This window comes from Rhopalosiphum maidis, chromosome 2 (assembly GCF_003676215.2).
Source record: "Rhopalosiphum maidis isolate BTI-1 chromosome 2, ASM367621v3, whole genome shotgun sequence".
Taxonomy (NCBI): domain Eukaryota; kingdom Metazoa; phylum Arthropoda; class Insecta; order Hemiptera; family Aphididae; genus Rhopalosiphum; species Rhopalosiphum maidis.
The window spans coordinates 8,544,673-8,564,438 of record NC_040878.1 but is presented as its reverse complement, the minus strand read 5'-3'; the positions used below and the strand labels follow the sequence as shown (position 1 = coordinate 8,564,438).

General features: G+C 23.3%; 3 protein-coding genes across 4 annotated transcripts; 2 read left to right on the top strand and 1 right to left on the bottom strand.

Annotated features, from left to right (window-relative positions):
• Nucleotides 1-681: 681 nt before the first annotated feature.
• On the top strand, nucleotides 682-4,634 carry LOC113555249 (torsin-1A-like). Its single transcript, XM_026959651.1, has 6 exons — nucleotides 682-1,092; nucleotides 1,576-1,847; nucleotides 1,965-2,110; nucleotides 2,408-2,556; nucleotides 3,366-3,510; nucleotides 4,417-4,634. Exons 1-6 carry the CDS (start codon nucleotides 879-881, stop codon nucleotides 4,523-4,525), a joined length of 1,035 nt encoding a protein of 344 aa, XP_026815452.1. The 5' UTR covers nucleotides 682-878; the 3' UTR covers nucleotides 4,526-4,634.
• Nucleotides 4,450-13,835, bottom strand: LOC113555248 (protein vav). 2 transcript variants are annotated; one of them, XM_026959648.1, is made up of 18 exons: nucleotides 13,479-13,835; nucleotides 11,665-11,840; nucleotides 11,509-11,574; nucleotides 11,144-11,285; nucleotides 9,728-9,901; nucleotides 9,456-9,659; nucleotides 9,058-9,177; nucleotides 8,874-8,990; nucleotides 8,658-8,773; nucleotides 8,469-8,517; nucleotides 7,803-8,020; nucleotides 7,573-7,690; nucleotides 7,349-7,507; nucleotides 6,059-6,114; nucleotides 5,122-5,253; nucleotides 4,902-5,051; nucleotides 4,668-4,836; nucleotides 4,450-4,592 (listed from the first exon to the last, which is right to left on the bottom strand). In XM_026959648.1, exons 1-18 carry the CDS (start codon nucleotides 13,686-13,688, stop codon nucleotides 4,515-4,517), a joined length of 2,454 nt encoding a protein of 817 aa, XP_026815449.1. In that variant the 5' UTR covers nucleotides 13,689-13,835; the 3' UTR covers nucleotides 4,450-4,514. The 2 variants fall into 2 exon arrangements, with proteins under 2 accessions (XP_026815449.1, XP_026815450.1); XM_026959649.1 differs by having other exon boundaries at nucleotides 7,803-8,005.
• Nucleotides 13,836-14,017: 182 nt separating this feature from the next.
• LOC113555250 (casein kinase II subunit beta) lies at nucleotides 14,018-17,507 on the top strand. Its single transcript, XM_026959652.1, has 6 exons — nucleotides 14,018-14,206; nucleotides 14,445-14,520; nucleotides 14,581-14,683; nucleotides 15,531-15,722; nucleotides 16,268-16,457; nucleotides 17,105-17,507. Exons 2-6 carry the CDS (start codon nucleotides 14,449-14,451, stop codon nucleotides 17,208-17,210), a joined length of 663 nt encoding a protein of 220 aa, XP_026815453.1. The 5' UTR covers nucleotides 14,018-14,206; nucleotides 14,445-14,448; the 3' UTR covers nucleotides 17,211-17,507.
• Nucleotides 17,508-19,766: the final 2,259 nt, after the last annotated feature.

Genomic DNA, 19,766 nt, shown 5'->3' with positions numbered 1-19,766 from the left:
TTTTTCGTTGCGTCCGGCTCTTCCACGTTGTGATCACCATCCGCACCGCTCCTCTGGATGGTGCTGTCACCTGATCCGCATGCCGTCTCATCAAGCATCACCACATCGTTGATCACCGCAATATGACGTATTACTTACGTCTATTACCAAATCGCCATCGCCGTCGCAGATCAGCCGGACAACGAGCCCACGGTGTCGTTTATTACTAGCCAACGACTACCACCGTGTTCGTCAACAATTCTAATCAGCCGACATTATAGGATTTCGCGGATCCGTTTATTTTTTCAAACACTATTATTATTATTATTATTATTATTTATATAAATTACCTTTATATTATTAAGTCTCTAGTACTAATAAACGAATTTTACGATTTTTTATATCAAAAATAATAATTATTAATTTTGTTATCTTGGTATTTAGTTTATTATAAAAAATTGTGCCAAAAAAATTTACTAAATATTGCTAAAAATAATATTATATTTAGCTACTCATTTTTATAATATTATATTATTTGTGTTTTATTTTCGCTGCTAACTTCATAGTAGTCGGTGAAAATTTTAAATTTATTGTTTATCATTATCAATATTAATATAGATAATAGAAGTTGTTATTATTAATACAATATCAAATTTGAACAAATGTCTAATGAACTATTTTTTTTGTACAACCTTTTATCTAGTACAGAAATATTTATTATAATAATTATTAATTATCTACCGTAATTCACCGTAATTTTTTATGTTTTGAGTTGATACTAGTTGCACTAGTTATTTACTTTACACCAATCAATTATGTTTTTTAAAATTATTTAGTTTATTTTTCAACAGTCAACACGTATTTTACATATAGATAATTTAAAATAAATTTGGTGCACTATGTTATATGGCAAATATTTTTCTTTATGTGTCTTAAGCTGTTTATTATTTTTAAAATCTACAACTGTATATGGATTTATAGATCCAATTACAGGAGCTTTAGCTGTAGGAGCTTTTGTGTCAGGATACTTTATAACTAAATCAAACTTTCGTCCTACAATTCCCAACTTATATTATTTTTATGGTGGATGTCCTAATACATTTGATATTAAAGGTAAGGTTAATTTAAACATAATATTTTGTTTATTTTACAACTAAAAATAAGTAACTACCTATACATATTTTAATTTCTTTCTTATATCAAATAAGATTTTTGTGTATTATGAATATTTTCTATATATCTTAATAACTTATTTAACTCCAAAATTAGTTAATTAATTTTAAAGAAAGTTTAATTATGAATAAACTTTATAGGTATTAAAATGTTTGATCAGTTATCAATTTTGAATTCACTGCATTCCAAGATCCATACTGTTGTTTTAGTTCAGGTTTCTAACTTGGAATTATAATTATAATTCAATTAATACATAAATATTACAATTATTAGCATTTTTTTTCTCTTTTAATATTTTCATGGAATTGATAAACCTATTTTTTTGCTTTAAAATACTAATATTTCATCCCATTATATTATATTACATTTATTTAGTTTATAAATTTGTTTTTATACTATAATTTTATATTATTCCTTTTACAGAATTAGAACGTGCCATGGAAAAAAGTTTTTTTGGGCAACATATTGCAACAAAAATTGTATTATCTGCTTTGGCAGGTAATTTATATCGTAGCAAAAGTAACAAAAAACCATTAGTAATGTGTTTTCAAGGTAGGACAGGTTCTGGTAAAAATTTTTTATCAGAGATAATTGTTAATCATATGTTCAATTCGGATAAAGTAAAAGAATTACGATATCATATTGTTCATGGACGATCTGATTTTGTTTACCAATCAAAGTTTAATGTTTATAAGGTAATAAGTAGCCACCTACATTTTTATGAACATCAAAAGATCATATTTTGATGAACTTGTATTATTTCATTCTTATATTATACTCAAATGTATAATTAATATTTTTTATTATTTTAGGAAAAACTTTATAATGATGTGAAATCCGCAATAAAATCATGTGGTACAAATGTATTTGTTTTTGATGAAATACATTATATACCTATGGGTATATTAGACATTTTAATACCTATTCTTGAAAACAATGATATGTCAGTTGATTCTAGGTAATTAATTGTTGTATATGGTCTAATACTATTTATAAACTCAAAAAAAATTAAGATATTGGAGAAAATTGTACAGCAGTAGTAAAAAATATAGTTAAATAATTCATTGCCAAATTTTTTTTTCTTAATTTTTAAAAAAATTAATTCAAAATGTTACATACCTAAAAAAAGCATAATACTTATGATTAAATTTAAAATTTGTTATATGATTTAAATTAGCTAAAAAAAAAAAAAAATTAGTAGATACATTATAAACTTGAGACAGTGATTAATTGCTTTATTTTATTAATATTACAGGAATTCAATTTTTATATTTTTAACTAATGCAGGCGCTGATGCAATTGTGACTAAATACTTAGATCTTTGGAATAACGGAATTTCCAGAGAGTCCATGAAAATTCAAGATTTTGATACTATTTTACAAAAATCTGTTTTCAATGAAGAAGGTAAAACTTAAATTAACCATCATTTATGATAGTTAAAACTCAATAAAATTTAGATGAATTCAAATTTAAAATTTCAATTAAAATAAATATATGGATTTTTGGTGTTCCAATATAGTGGTGGACTGGAACATTTAGGGCCCGGAATGCGTTCTATGTGAGGAGCCTAAATTATAGCCTATTGGTAGAAACAATTTTATGAGGATCTTAGCTTCTTAAAACATGTACTATGCTTCAATTTCTTATGTTATTTTTCTATACCTACTTATATTTATGAACGTACAATTATTTTTCAAAGTGTACATAAGGCATGGGATGCGATCTTATTCTAAATTTCAGTGACCAAGAGTGTCCATTGTTAAAAGGTTTACTGTAACACAATTTTTATGTATCAAAATACCCCAGAAAATATTATGTTTAAGAAAATGACATTAAAAATGTATGTTGATATTCAAAAAAGTAAACAACTTAAAAATATTGTTTTATTTTAATTTTTAATTTTTAATTGTAAAAAAAAATATTTTCAAAAATGTTAATAGATTTTGAAATAATGAATAATAATAATAATAATAATAATAATTTTTGTTTGATACAAAAATTATCGAGTATAATAAATATATTATAAATACAATAAATCTATTTATTATTGAATTCAAATTTAATACATTCATTACAGAGACTTACGCCTCAATGACAAATTATACTTGATACATACTGTACTGCAAAATAGATAAATACTTTCCTCCTTTTTTAGATAATTTTATAGATATATTTTTTGATGATTAATTGTATTTATTTATTTATTTTAATAGGAGGGTTGATGAAAAGTGAAATAATAGATTCCCATATTATTGATTATTATGTTCCATTTTTACCACTCGAAAAAATTCATGTCGTAAAATGTATTGAGGCAGAGTTTAAAAACTTAAAAAAACATTTGGATGCCAAAACTAAGAGGTAATATAATCATAAATCAGCGATGAATGATGATAAATTATAATCCGTTATTTATTTGTCTATATTTTATTAATTGTATTATATTAATTTATTGAATTAAAAGCCACTGGCCAAAATATAAATATTTAAAAATATTAAAGTAACTTAAAACATAATATAGTTTATACATTTTAACATATTTCATCTATATTTAATCACTATGTATAAAAAAATTTCTCTAAATAGAGAAACTAGGAGGGATACATTATTTTTACTATATATTTAAATATTTGAATGTATCATAAACTTGAACAATTATTATTAACATAAAACACAAATAGGGCTAGGCTATAAAAGCTAAAAATATAAACATTATAAATATTGATTACTACAGGCTTTGATAGTTTTAAAAGTAAATATATAATGAGTAAAATTAATTTAAAATACTTTTTATGTATTTAACCATATTTATTATTTATATACCATTTAGAATCATTAATATTGAAATTTCTCAACAAAAGTATACTATATAAAAGTTATAAAATTCTTAATAAAAAATAATGACATGGTTTTTTTTACAGTAGGTATGACTAAAAAACTAAAAAAAATATATATAAATGTTTGGCAAGTTGAAATATTTCAAATTATGGGCACAATTTTAGTATATACTTTATTTTTACAAAATAATAAATATTTAATTAAATATGTATTAATCTTATAGGCTATAGCACGTAAAATAAAATATTATTCATCATCAACTTAATAAACTTAAGTATCAATGATGAATTTTAAATTTATTAAATTTACTTGAAATTATTAAAATGTATGATATGTTATTTTCGAGACTTACTACAAATAAAATAAACAACCATGTATGACATTGATTATTTGTAAAATATAATTAATATATTATGAACTTTTTTTCAGTGAAATATTGCAGATGATTACGTTTGGTCCTGAGCCTTATAACTTATTTTCTAATTCTGGTTGTAAAAGAATTAATCATTTTGTTGCATCTCAAACAATCAAATTCTAATTTGGTTTGATATTTTTAATGTATATTGTGAGTGTTCTTGTACATACACTTTTGGAAAAAAACCAATCTGAAAATAAGTATTGAAATATATTTTTTAAATTTTTTATAATCATTGAAAATGTAGTATAATAAAGTAAATTACTTTGTCTCCTATTTGTCCTTTCCACCATCCTTTTTGATCCCCTTCTTTGCTCAAAATTTTTAATGTACATCCTTCTTTTAATGGTAACTGGTTTGATTCAGTGGGAGAAAAATTATACTTCGCTATTGCAAGTATTCGACAAAACGGCCATTTCAATTTTATGTCCAATCTGTAAAATTAATAGTTAAATAGAATAATTAAAAATACATTATTTTTATAGTTAAATTTACATACCCAGTAAAATTTTCACTCAAACTATTACGTTCATAAAAATTAACTAATTCAACAAGATTGGGAAAGAACCGTTTTTCTGATAAATAAAAACTGCTTATTCCATCTTCTAATCTTTCACATATTTTCATATGCTTTACTTGGTTATTGGATCTAAATATTATTACATGTATTATATTAAATATATTTTTAATTTTGATGAATAATAGTAAAAATAGTATACTTTAAACTTAATGCATAAACAGTTTCTACTGGTCTAGTAGGTCCTTGAGGTCGTATTCGTACTAAATAGGTACCACCAGATTCACTTTCCAATAAATTTGTTGCTCGATCTCTATCCATTTCTCCAACAAACCTAAATAATATATTTATTTATAATTCATTAAATTTAGTTTTTATCATTAATAATATGGCACACAATTTTGTCGTACACTTTTAAATATAATTAATAATCCCAATGTTTGTAAAACACCATTAAAGTTAATTTAATTAATATTAAAACATTTTAAGGTTCCAGGTTTAATTTGTTTTTCTGTAATGTATAATTCATGAATTATGATTTTTTACTTTCACAACTGTGATATTCTACGATAAGAGTATTGAGTGAATCAACTGGACATTTTAAAGGATTGAAATCAGCTGATTTTTTAGTATTTTTAGTAAAGATATGCATATGATAAAAGCATGAGTATTTTCTATGAAATGTATTTATGTATGTAACTGAATTCAATCAGAGTAAAAATAACAAAAGTGTAAAATTTGGACTCTGGTTATGCAAGATGGGAAAAAAATGTTTAAATGACTTGAATATATTTTTTTAATGATCAGTATATTCTACTAGTTGTTTTTATTAAAAGACATAGTTTTGAACATAGAGAACTAAAATCTTAAACTAACTAAAAAGTATTTAAAATATCCTAATAGATTTTTGTTATAAAAGCATAATATTTATTTATAATACTTTATTGGTATTTGTTTTATAGTTATCATCATATTCAATTGCAAATTTTACTTTTGATTTTTGTACTATAATATTAAAAAAAAAAAAATTTTTATTGAACATTTAAATAAAATCTTAAGGCTTATCAGTGTATAGTTTCAGGTTGCTAATTTATGTTACTCAGTTTTTTAGTTTTTAGTTAATATTTTATTAAACTCACCACAAATGTTCTGTTAAAGTATCATTATCCGACCAATTCCTTGTCCAATCTGGTGACTAAAATAAGAAGTAATTATTTTTTTTAATTATTATATTTTTGTAAATAGAAATAATATATATATATATTTACAATAAATTTGTTTTTTTATTTTATTATAATAATTTCAATGGAAATAAAATAAAATAAACTAGTTACTTATAACTGCAGTATTATTAATTTATTGGGTATCCTACGTAATAATATTGAGGAATCGTTTAAAACGTGAAAAAAAATTGATGGCTGGATACTTATTTAAGGTGCTTCATAAGAAGAAAAAGTTCACGCCACCACTGTATTCATATGAATTAAAATTAACATTTAACATTGCTTGAACTGGTTTATGAAGTTTATATAAATAATCAAATCATAATATATTAATGTGAAGTACTGAAATATTGTATTTTGATTATAAAGTAAATTTGTTTTCATACATTTTATTTAATTGTAAACCTAAATATTTTGAATTTTATTACACAGTACAACATACTATAAATCATATATTACATAATGTTGATGTTAATCATTAGATTTTACTTATTAGTAATAACTAATAAATATTTTATAGTTAATCTATACTTATATATAAGACATACAATTTTGTAGATTTAGGAAACTTTAGTATCTACTGTCTAATACTAATTATAAATACTAAAGATCATTTTTAAATAATTCATTTATATTAATTTGATTAAAAGCGTCAAGTTTAAAAAAACTTAATGGGTGCTTTGGTATAATAGGCATAAATCTACAATTTGGTGGATGAGGCTTAGTCCTCGGTCAATATAATGTCCCTGTAAAATCCAATATTATAATGGGTGTCAATATAATTGATTTTTAAAATAATTTAATGATTTGATAATTCCCATCAGTATACTAGTATATGCAGTGATGCACCAAGCATGTTCAATTTTTTTTTTATTCAACGATATCGTAGTTATTAAATATTTTATTTTTGTAATTTTTAAATATTCTTAAAGACCATATTTTCAAATTCTTGTGATTTTATTGTATTACTTGAGCTTTAAATCATTATAACGATTTTAAAGACAATTTTCAAAAATAAATAATAATCATAATATTTGAAATTAGTCCAATGACTAAAATATTAAACATATTATGTTTGTAGATTACCTTAATAAATAATAAGCATAATTATATTTGGTGATTCAACACAAAACTTGAAAAAAACGTTTTTCATTAATTATAGAAAAAAAGAAATTATAAATTAAAAACAATATTATAGATACATACTCTGTGTCGTTGATTAAAACTAGTATTATCTGCTGGAAATCGATTAGAAAACATTGTATTTTGAGTGGTAGTCGATTGTGGACTAATTAAACCACACCTCCCTGATTCTGGTATGCATGATTTATGAACACTGATAAAACATTCTTCACATTTGTAACCCTATAAAAATAAAATATCCTTCAGATATGTATCAACAAAACCAATAAAATAAAATAAATGTTTACCTGAAATATACAGCCTTTTAAGTATTTTGAACAATGATAACATACAGTTGGTATGTCAAATGTTTGCATTACAAATTTGTGACTTGTTGAATTGCATACTGATGGTTCAATGTTATCCCTTAAAAAAAGTTTTTATTTTTATAAAAAAATGGTATCACTTAAGATTAAATTTTGTAAACTTGGAATATACTAAATCATATTTATGAGTTATGTTGTTATAATTTTCTTACATGGCATTTTGAATAGCCTTCATCCATTTCATTTTTTGTTCTTCAGATCTTGCATAAAATGTATATACAGTGCTTTCTGACTTGTGGATCATGTGAAACTGATGGGACCATCTATTTTCTCTGTATAAGAATTTGCGACTAGTATTATCTTCAAGACGATATTGTGATATAAGAAGTGATTGCTTAAAAGAATATTGATCACTCTGGAAACCAATGAACTAAATATCAAAATAAAATTTACTTTATTAAAAACATCCAAACTTTATTCTACTAAGAATTTCCCACATTTATCGTTTATTTATATATCTCAAATTTCTGAAATAATAAAATCTTAAAATCAAGCTTAGGGATAATTAAAAATTAAGTAAGTGAGGAAATTGTTCTCAAGTGAACATCATGAGAAATTTAGATTTGTTTTTCCAAAATGTATTATTGTTTTATTAATTTGATTTTTAAATTAAATAATAGATGAGTATATTTGGGACAAAAAATGACCATTTGCAGTAAAAATGTATCAATTAAATAACTAATTTTATATTTTTTTAAGTTTTATAGTTTGGTAATTTTGTAAGAAAAAAAATGATTTATGCATTAATAAATATTAATCAATATAAGTGCATAATTTAATTTAATCAAAAATAATATACAGATACCAATTTAACTTACTCTAATTGATTTGCACATCAACACAATTTGGTCAAAAATGAAGACATATCTACAAAAATTAAAATAATAAAATATCTAAATACAAGCAATGAATATAATTAAAAATCAAACATTTACAAACATACAGAATATACAATTATATCAAACCAAGATTAAATTAAAATATGCATTTCAAATCAGTTATATTACCTTGGTTTTAATTTTTGATCATTATGAGCTTTTATTTTTAGTTCACCGTCAGTAATTAAGTGACCATAGTTTTTCAGTTCTGTCATTCCAACAATATCCCAATCAACAATACTTTTCTAAAAAAGTATAAATTTATAATAATTAAAAATTACAATATATTTTATTTCATTATATAATGTTAATAATAATGAATTAATGAATGTAAATAATTATTACCTGAACATCATTCATAATTTGCAAAGTATCACTATCTCTCTTTACTTCATTTATATATTGAGCTATGTCTACCATACACTCTTTTGCCCATTCTAATCCCGGAAGATCTTTGTGTGTCTAATTTTTAATCATATAAATGTTAATATATATTTTTTTCTAAAATATATAAATTGTTATTATTAACCTGTGGAGTATCATGTATTAGTTTATCTAATAATAAATGGTATTTAAGTATCCTTTGCATTGGTACAGATAAGATGTCTCGTAATTTAAATTTTCCATTATTAGCTTCTTCTTGGCATCGCTGAAAACATATAAATTTAAATATAAATTTATTTTGCTACATTAAAAATATTAAATAACTAGTAATTAATTAGAAAAATGTAGTATGTAAATGTAGTGTTTACTTAAAACCTTAACAATATAATATATAGCTTAGAAAAATTAGATAAAATATAGTTAAGAAAGTAAAATACAAAATAATAATGAGTTTTATTAAAAGCAGAGAAGTAAACAAGAAAATAAGTATATAAATACTATTAAATATGAATTATTATAATATATTTAAATATTTAACCATACATTAACTTCTCTATTAATATGTTCATTTTGGTTGCAAATGTCTTGTATTCGATCTTGAGCTGTGGTAAGATTTGCACAATAATCTGCATAAACTAGAAACTTATCTTTCCAATTAAGAAAGACATCAGATAGCCTTAAGGAGCTATACTGTGAACAAGCTTTTATTAAATCTAAATGAAAATCCTTGTGTATTTCATGAAGTTCCTGAATAAATTATAATTATATTAAATAAAATATTTAAAATATTTGTTCAGGTTTTATTTAAAGCTTACTTTTATTCCTTGAAATATTGTACAAAAGTCATCTTCTTTCATTATTTTTATTAATGGTTTAATAAAGCATTTTAACAGTGTTTGTAATACATCAACATAATTTTTTTCAGTTTCAACCAATTCATTTATGACATAATCTCGTTTTTCAATTATTTGTTGTGGAACTACAGGATTCTATAATAATTATCAAAGTATAAAAATAAGTGAAGTTTAGTTAAAAATATATATCATCCTGCATATCATAAGTTGCCATATAATTATAATTGTAATCTTTGTATAAATTGAGACACAATTAATCAAATTATACTTTGTAAATATTTATTTTTATCTATACCCTCTTCTCATTACTCATAGGCTTTATATTCACTACAAATATCTTTACATAAGTTTCAATAAATTTTAAACATTTTTTACTGTAGCATCTTCTGCCATAACTTCCTTTTATATTTTCTCAACTATTTTCACAATCGTAACTATTTGAACATGCCTAAACCTTTAACCATTTTTCAAACGATTTATCCTATCTATAAATTACACATAAATTACATAAATAATCTTAGTTAAATCACATATATACCATTAATTATATTTAATAAATAAAAAACAAATTACGAGCTAGATAATAAATGAAAATATACCTAAAGTAACTAATATCAATAAAATCAATTATGTATAGGTAGGTAATAATATAATTACTATAATAAATTGTAAATCAAAATAGTTGAGAAGCCATAAATTAATTTGTTTTGTAATAGTAAGTTAATTAATTTGGTTCTTGGAAATTCATAATGCTTTTGTGAAAGTGCTTTTTATAGAAAATGAATAGCAAAATTGTTGTTAGCATGTCTATTGTAGCCCCATCAAATAATAGGTAAATACATAGAATACTGAACAATGGTTTTTTTTAGAAAAATAAGTATAGATTTGAAACATGATAAATATAAATAAATATTACTGTTTTAAATTTATCTTTATAGTTATTATTTATTCACTCTTGATAGTTGTTTAATTGTCGGAAAACATTGAAAATTTATTTTGAAAGTATGAAATAAAAAATATTTATTCAGTTAAAGATTTTAAGTCATATTAAAAATATTATTTTATTTTTGACAATCGAAAGAGTATAAAGTATAAGTAGGTATAAATTCTCATCTGGTACTATCTCCCGTTCTCAAAAATATGTGCCTGGTCTGATTTAATTACCTCTTTGAAAGTATTTAACTTACTTAAACTGTAATTGTATTATACTACAATCTATGGTCTATAAATATTAAATAAGTCTAAAAATGTATTCATTTTAGTTTTAATAATTAATTAATTTAATCAAACATTTTTTTATTATTCAATAGTTACTAAAATATACAGATGGAATTTAACATATGAGAATTCTATAACTAATAATGTTTAATAATTTACCTCTGATATAGATAGTGATGATTGAATGTCAATAGCACATAAATCATGATAAATTTCTTCATTTCGAATATGAGTATCATAACTAGTGTATTCATTTTCATGAAAAGAATCTAATAAAGCACTTCTTGAAGATACAAGGTCTCTAAAATTAAATTTTAAAATGTATTTTAAATAACAATCATTATTAGTTAATTGTAATTATTGTAATGGGTATCAGTAAAATGAACGAAAAAACATTTTGAATAAATAAATTTTTTACCATAAATGGTATATAAAACTTATTATTTTGAATAAATAATACAATTAAAAAATATATTTTATACAATACCCATCACTAAAAATATGTATAAAATAATATAAATTACAATGAATTTATGTTTCTGTATATGTCTTCTTGTGATAATGTTCTTGGTTTAGTAACAACAAATCCACTGCAAGCAAAGATCATAAAAAAAAAAAAAATGAAATGTTTAAATACAAATAAAAAATAAAATAATAATATTGTTAAATGATATACACACGGTATATGCAGTCTTTGCAATTTTTGGGTTTGTGATAGAATGGATAAAGTACGAATAACTTTGAAAAAATCAGATAGTTCAAACAGTATAATTGGATCAAATATATCATACTCTTTAACATCAAAAACTTCTTGACATACTTGCAGAAATGTTTTTATGTTTCTTAAACATAAGAACTAAAAAAAATAAAAATAATAATAATAAATTAATAATACCTACATACAAATAGCTTTGTAAACTTATTTATCATAAAAAATAAAGAGCATTTTTTTTTTAATAAAATATATTGTTTAAGCATATTTATAAATAGGCAAAATACATAGATTTAATATAAATTACGAAAATAAACCAGTCACCAGTGTGAACTAAAACAATTAATTTACTGATAAAAATTAATTATATAGTAATTTAGTTATAGGTACATAATATTATATCAAAGTTTTTGCTTTAGAGTCCAATAATTATGATAAATAAAAAATACTATAGATTGTGAATATTTAAAATAGTATTATATATAATAGTAGAATATAAACTTAGAAGAATGAATATAAGTTATACATTCCATCTATTCCAAATAGAAAATTTTGGATATTTTTATTTATAAAATATATTAACAGTTCTTAAAATAATAAGCAAAAACAAACAAATAAAAATTAAAAACAAATAAAATAGTATTTAAATAATTTTTCTAAAAAGAAATCACGTTGTAATGTGGTTGCCACTTATAAGCTTTATGAATCTAAGTTTCAGTTACTTAGAATCACTAGGAGTGGTCTAGAAGTATCAACATACATTTAAAAAAATGGTTTTAAGACTCAAATTTTGCTCAAAATCCCTTATAATTTTATGAAAAATTATTAAGAAATGTTAAAATTTAGTAAAAATTTTGAAATAAATTAGTATTTAAAATATTATACTGTAGTAATTTCAATCATGCCAAACATGTACACTAACCATTATTGTATTTCACATCACCAAAGTACTAATTTTCATAAGCAATAAAGGTATAAAAATAATAATAGCAATATACTAGAAAAATGATCAAAAGTAACAAAATAGCAATTCATTAAATAAATATTAAATATTTAAAATTAAAATAACTATATAAAATTAATAATTTATTTAAATGTTATATTTCATTATTTTTCCCATTTCGGTTATAATATTTGCTTTGTGCTGGTCTCAGAGTGAGACATATACTGTGTATACATAGAATTAAAGAATAAGACGTAAATTAAATTGGTTTTCAGATAATATGTAGTTAATTTACAATTTACAAAGCATCATATTATTTTTATTCAATTATAATATTTTTTGGAATTTTGTCTAGGGGTAAAAAATGTTGTCCAATTAATAAAATTTTTATAGATACATTTTTATATAAATGTAAGGTAAAATAGATAGGAGAAACAAAACTAATCCTGTCTATTTTACCATGAACCTAACCTTCCTATTATAATTTAATATAACATAACTGCATTACTAATTACAAGTAACAGCTATACAAAAATAGTGAATACTTTTTATTTGTTAGCAAATTAGTTATTTAATTATAAAATGTATATTATATAAATAAGTACCAATAAGCTATAATGTTGTAATTTAATAATAATAAGATAAATTTAAATTTAAATTTGATTGGTAATCTAACACAAAGGTTCTTGGATTTTGTACTCTATTTATATTAAATGTACACCAAGACATGGTGAATTAATTAGTTTAAAACTTTTATCGAACATAATATCAATTTATGAATGCGATGTATGTATGTACAATTTTATTAATTAATTAAATTGATTTTTCTAAATCGTTACTTGGGCCATTTGTGGTTTTTGATTTATATCTTTTGTTGCAAGACATCCTGGCTCCAGAATGTTTAAAAGATTGCATAAAATTACTCCATCCCTAAGTGTATGAGCTAAATCGTCGATTGTAGATTCTGGCCAATTGACTTTATGATCAGCTCTGATCGCGCCACACCTTGTTAGCCAATTTGTGCATTCACGCCATCCACCGTTTGCCATGACAACATCAATGAGATACAGTTGCAAGTAAATAAATGTTCATAATAAAATCTAGAAATATGTTAGAAAAGTAAAAGTAAAAAACGAAAGGATTAAAGGAATGTCAACACAATTTTTGATTAACGACAACAATCAACTTGTTGAATGTTTATTTTGGTTCAATTGATAGAATGATACGTAACTTCCTGCTGATAACGAACAAGTGCATATTAACAGTGTAGCTATTATACTCGAACAGCTTACCGAGATAAAATAAAATCAATAAGCACTTGGTCACACTGAATACGATTGGTGTACACTTTACTACTATTCTGTGATTTCTTTTCCACACCAAATTTCTTATCCATTTGACATTTCCATTATTCCATTTGGTATTTTCCATTACTCAGTAGGCAGTAACAACCGATAGGTCTTAGTCAAATTAGTCTTTAATTAATATATATTTTATAAAATATATCCATCAAACATTTTAGAAATTGTGTCCAACATAAAAGCGTGGCTAGCCCAAGTAAAAGAAGGTAAGTCATATTGTTAAACTTTATCATATATTTTATACCTACATGTTGTAAATTCTTTTGAAACCTATCGTTTAATGATGTATTATAATATGTTAGTTCTTTCCTAAAATGCGTTATTAGTATTACATTTATACTTGTAAGGTATAAAACCTTGTGTCTTTTTGATTACAAATTCTAGTTTGGTATTTCATATGTATGCTTATATTTGTAGTATATTTGAAATTAAATTTTATGACAGGAGGATGAGCAGTTCCGAAGAAGTTTCTTGGATCTCATGGTTCTGTGGACTAAGAGGAAATGAGTTTTTCTGCGAGGTAAATATTTTTTTTTTTAAATAATACCTTAAACCCATATTTATTGTGATTTTCTACTAGGTCGATGAAGATTACATTCAAGACAAATTCAATTTGACAGGACTCAATGAACAAGTGCCTCATTATAGGCAAGCTTTGGATATGATTTTGGATCTTGAACCTGGTTTGTATATTTTAATATTTGGAATTTTCAGTTAATATAACACATATATTACACAATAGTCTGAAATCTGATCTCTAACATAACGTCTAATTATATACATGTATAGGAAATCTGTTAATTTAATATATTATCTGAATTACACAAATATCTTTTTTATAAATGAATATAAATACTTCTATTAAATAACTAGATAATTAATACAATTAAACAAAAATAAAAAAAATAACAACTAGATCCTATTTTTTAGTAGAAGTAATAGTGTAATATTTAAAGTATAAGATTTAGCATTTATTCTCATCCAAAACTTGATGATTGTCTTAAAAGTACAAACTACAAAACCATTACATTCTTTGCTCCACTCATATTTTTTTTTTTAAATGTCTCCCTTTGATATAATTCAATTCTATATTATTATTTGAATTTGAATACAATAAATTATTCTAAACATAATATTCAATATTGATGCCTGTTTGTATAGACAACCATTAAAAATGTTATGAATCAATAACTAATGGTTCCTTCATTTAATGGCCCATAATTTTTTCATTAAATTTTGGTAAATTATTTAATTAATACCTTTTTTTTTATACATTATACAACTTAGCATAAGTACAGATAGTTAATTTTTAATTAGTTTGGGTTTTGTTATTTTGTGTTACAATTTCACAATATTTAGTATTAATTCATAATTTTAGTGCTCTTTAATAACCATTAAAAATCATAAAAACGTTGCCGATAATGTGTTTTAAAATAAATTGTTTAAACATTAATATTGAAATATTATGTCATCAAAAATTATACGATATTTTTCTTCTTATTTCAATTAAAATAAATGTTTAATGTTTAGATGATGACTTGGATGACAATCCAAATCATTCAGACTTAATTGAACAGGCTGCTGAGATGTTATATGGTTTGATACATGCCCGTTACATTTTGACAAACCGTGGTATTGCTCAAATGATTGAGAAATATCAAACTGGTGACTTTGGACACTGCCCACGAGTATATTGTGAAAATTCACCAATGCTCCCAATAGGTAAATATTAATTAATTTAAATATTATACACCTCCATATTATTTTAAATATGAATGTGTAAATAATCCTGTGTTTTAATCAAAAGAGATCTATAATCTTTGGAGTTGTGGTTAATTCAATGTTTAAATAAACATGTGATCTTAAGTATCTATCTATAATTATTATTTACGAGTTAAAGTATATCTCTTTAGTTTTATAAAAAATAGGTACCTGTAAAAATATTAAATATAGTTAATTAATTATCAAATAATATTTGGACTTATATACAAGGAATACAAACTAGTCATATTCTGTTGTATAATAGTTTTTATACATATTTTAATTTGATTGAAATATTTTATATTAATTGGAATTAATTGGATTAGGATGTTTATATTTAATTCTTAATTAAACAATTGCACATTCAATGTATTATTTTAACACCATATTATATGTATATTAATATGTTTTTTTCTTAAAATTGTTTAATGACAATTAAAATTAAATTTTTTTTTGGATAATTAGTGTTTTACTGTTATAATACATTTAAAAATATATTTGTTCAGGTTTATCAGATGTTCCAGGAGAAGCAATGGTTAAACTTTACTGTCCTAAATGTATGGATGTGTATACACCAAAATCATCTCGTCATCATCACACTGATGGCGCTTATTTTGGTACAGGTTTTCCACATATGTTGTTTATGGTACATCCAGAATACAGACCGCCAAGGCCTAGCAATCAATTTGTGCCTAGGTATGTGTGAAAACTATAATTTAATTTTTATTCAAAAATGTTTGTAGGGATGATAGACTATATCTTCAAAGTGATAGATAATATATTTCTTATACCATTTGTATAAACACCATAAATATTATAATTAAACTACTAAAGTTTTAATGTATTATAATGTGTTATAATGTATAATTACAAATATTCATCAATTAATTTCATTGGATTTCTGAATGCACTTTTCAGTTTAGTATAACCCAATATCCAATTTTTAATGTAAGATATGAATAATTCATATGATTTATCTCATTTTAAAATGACTTAGTAGTGGCTCCCAGGAGCTTCATTTTATTATAAGAACAACTGCCTTTATTGCATTTTGCTAAAACTAACACAGCAAAGTGATTTTTCAGTTGCAGAAATGTTTAAATTTATAAATAATTAATATAAACGAATAGTTTAAGTGTTAAAATTGTTTTTAGAAAATATTAAATCTGTATAAAAAGTTGTGCTTTTTTATCTCTTCATTGTTTAAAATGTATTTCCAGCTTGGTCTACTATAAATAAAGCATGTATTATAGAATTTATTAGTTATTGTTTATGTAACTCAGCAATAGTGTTCTGGTTAATTTAAGTATAATAATAATAATAATTTATTTACTGTTTTCTAGACTTTATGGTTTTAAGATACATGGCCTGGCTTATCAAATACAACAACAAGCAGCAGCTAATGTCAAAACACCACTCAGACTGACCAGCTTTAATGGAAAACGTTAAAATATAATAACTATTAATGGAGTTTATCCACATTTTTATTATTCTTAAACATTACTAGATTAACAAAAACAAAAGATAATTTCAGTTACAATTTTCACCAGCTGTCGGCTGTACATTATATTAATAAATTATATTTATACATTTATGTAATTTGTTCATCACAATTGTATATAGTAATTTCTTTTTGCAATTCAAATTCATATTGTGTACTTATGTTAGATAACAATCCAAATTGTTGTTAGGAGTTAGGACATCTGGTTATTTTGGCATTTTAAAATTATATTCTTTCTCATATAATTTTAAAACAATATGCAGCTTTTTTCTATATTTTTTTTTCAATTCTATCAGCAGTAAATAAAATTCTATAGTTTTGTGCCAAAAGAAAATTCAGTAAATTTTGGATGAATCTTGGTACAAGTGAACAGTGAACGAGTTAAAATTCCTTCAGTATTTGAAGTATTTATTCCAGTAAAATTATTGTATAAGTTTATCATGGTAAATATTTATATAATAATAAAACCATCTAGCTTGCATCAGTAAATATAAAATGTGCTATTGTGAAAAATTTTAAATAAAAATGTATTAAAAGTAATAATTAGTATGTAAATATAATTTCATTAATAGCAATTTTTTTATGTATAACATTTTTAATATATCTTATTATTTCGGTTAAAACATAGTGTTTATTTGATTTAAGGATAGTACTTAATAATTTTCCACAAAAAATGTAATATTATTTTAAAGTTTCTTGGTAAGTACTAAGTAGTTAATAGAGGTTTCAATTCTGAATATTAATGAATATAGTAATAGTAGGGCATATTAAAACAATAGGCTTAGAATTATCTTTGAGTGCAATAACATTAATTTTTCAATTTTTTATATTATATAAATATTAAATTTATAATATAGTAGCTTACCAAAATTATTAAAAGATTCAATCTAGAAATTATCAATTAATCTACTCATTATTATGTCCAATAATAAGAGGCTATAGGTTAGTTAGAATCAATACATATCAATACACTCAAATTTACACAGAAAAGTCTTGTTAACATTGACAAAATGAAGTGGTATTTTCATTTTTTTTTTTTTTTTTTGTAGTGGGTTGAAGGGTATTGCTTCAAGTCTAATGTACCAAGTAGTAATATTGTTAAGGTGGATTTAGCAATTATCAATTTATATTTTGAAAGTTGAAAATTGCAAGAAGCAGCTTTGAGTCCCAATATTATTAATCCCGAAATAAAATATAATAATATTGAGTACAAATTTCCTATATAATTATTATGTATATAGATTTCAATATATAAAACATAGGTAACAAATTATTAATACAAATACAGGCAGATTAGTTAGTATGATAAAGTTGTGACATTGTGATGGTCTTGTATTTTAAAAGAACATGATTATTCAAGTATTTCAAGCTATGAATAACTAGTGTAGACTTGTAGTTCACATATTCAACTATTTCAATATTGACATATTTTAATTGGTTAATCTAAATGTGTATACTAGTATTAAGTCATGGCCTCATTGGTTTATGCATATTGCACAGATGCAGTGTTCGGAACGTTCACTTAAAAAATGAATTCGTTCACGTTCAATCGTTAAAAAAGGAACTCGTTCACGTTCACATTCTTTCACAAAATGAATGCGTTCATGGGTCGTTCAATTAATTTTTTAAATTTTTTTTTATGAATCATTAACCTGCAGTAAATATAAAAACCCATAAACATATACGACTCAACTCAAAAATAAAAATATAATTTAGATTAGAGCATATACAATTTATAAAGTATCTGAATTATATTTTTAATATCTGACATGTTATTTGAGTTGCAATCAAATAAATATCATAGGAATTATAATGAGACAGCATATATTTTATACATATATTTTTTAAATGATAAATAAATTGAACGTCTTAGAAATCGATCAAATTCATTAAAAATTTAATATCGTTCACGTTCACGTTCTATTTGAAAAAAAAAGAATGACATTCACGTATCGTTCACTAAATATGAACGTGAACGCGTGAACGTGCGTTCATAATGCTTAATGTATTATCCATGGGCACATGGCCGCATTAGTCTTAAGTTGTAAACCATAATCAGTCCTTTGCAGTGACTAGTAAGCCTGTGTTATTGATATGTATATTTAATTCACACTTTCACAGACTTTTAAAATAAAATGTACCTATTAGCTTTTGCCCATTAGGTAGTAGGTATATGGAAGTCTAAGTAATGTCTGGTTTAGAATACAATTGATAACCTCTAGTGTCTAGGTGACTAGGCTCTAGTTTACTATAACTTAACTCTGTAGTCTATAAAATTGTACTCTAGACAGAATAGATTTAATTTAATTCATTTCGTGCTCTAGGTCTTTAGTAGTTAGTAGGTACTATAATATATAATTTTCGAAATAATAATCCCAACATAGTGTATGACGGATATATACGTATCTGTGTATGCAGTGTACTATCTTATGTGTATCAATTTTATCGTTATCAAATTCGCACGTTGTGTTATCATCGTTAATATTTTGAGTTATTTTTTTTAA

Bases quoted from the DNA above. Each gene is read 5' to 3' on its own strand.
- LOC113555250 (XM_026959652.1), top strand. From the start codon at position 14,449: ATGAGCAGTTCCGAAGAAGTTTCTTGGATCTCATGGTTCTGTGGACTA. The intron at 14,521-14,580 runs GTAAATATTTTT...ATTTTCTACTAG, and splicing joins GAAATGAGTTTTTCTGCGAG to GTCGATGAAGATTACATTCA. The intron at 14,684-15,530 runs GTTTGTATATTT...TTTAATGTTTAG, and splicing joins GATTTTGGATCTTGAACCTG to ATGATGACTTGGATGACAAT.
- LOC113555248 (XM_026959648.1), bottom strand. From the start codon at position 13,688: ATGGCAAACGGTGGATGGCGTGAATGCACAAATTGGCTAACAAGGTGT. The intron at 9,178-9,455 runs GTATGGTTAAAT...ATATGTTTTCAG, and splicing joins ATATTAATAGAGAAGTTAAT to CGATGCCAAGAAGAAGCTAA. The intron at 4,593-4,667 runs GTAATTTACTTT...ACTTATTTTCAG, and splicing joins AAGGACAAATAGGAGACAAA to ATTGGTTTTTTTCCAAAAGT.
- LOC113555249 (XM_026959651.1), top strand. From the start codon at position 879: ATGTTATATGGCAAATATTTTTCTTTATGTGTCTTAAGCTGTTTATTA. The intron at 1,093-1,575 runs GTAAGGTTAATT...TTCCTTTTACAG, and splicing joins TAATACATTTGATATTAAAG to AATTAGAACGTGCCATGGAA. The intron at 2,557-3,365 runs GTAAAACTTAAA...TTATTTTAATAG, and splicing joins ATCTGTTTTCAATGAAGAAG to GAGGGTTGATGAAAAGTGAA.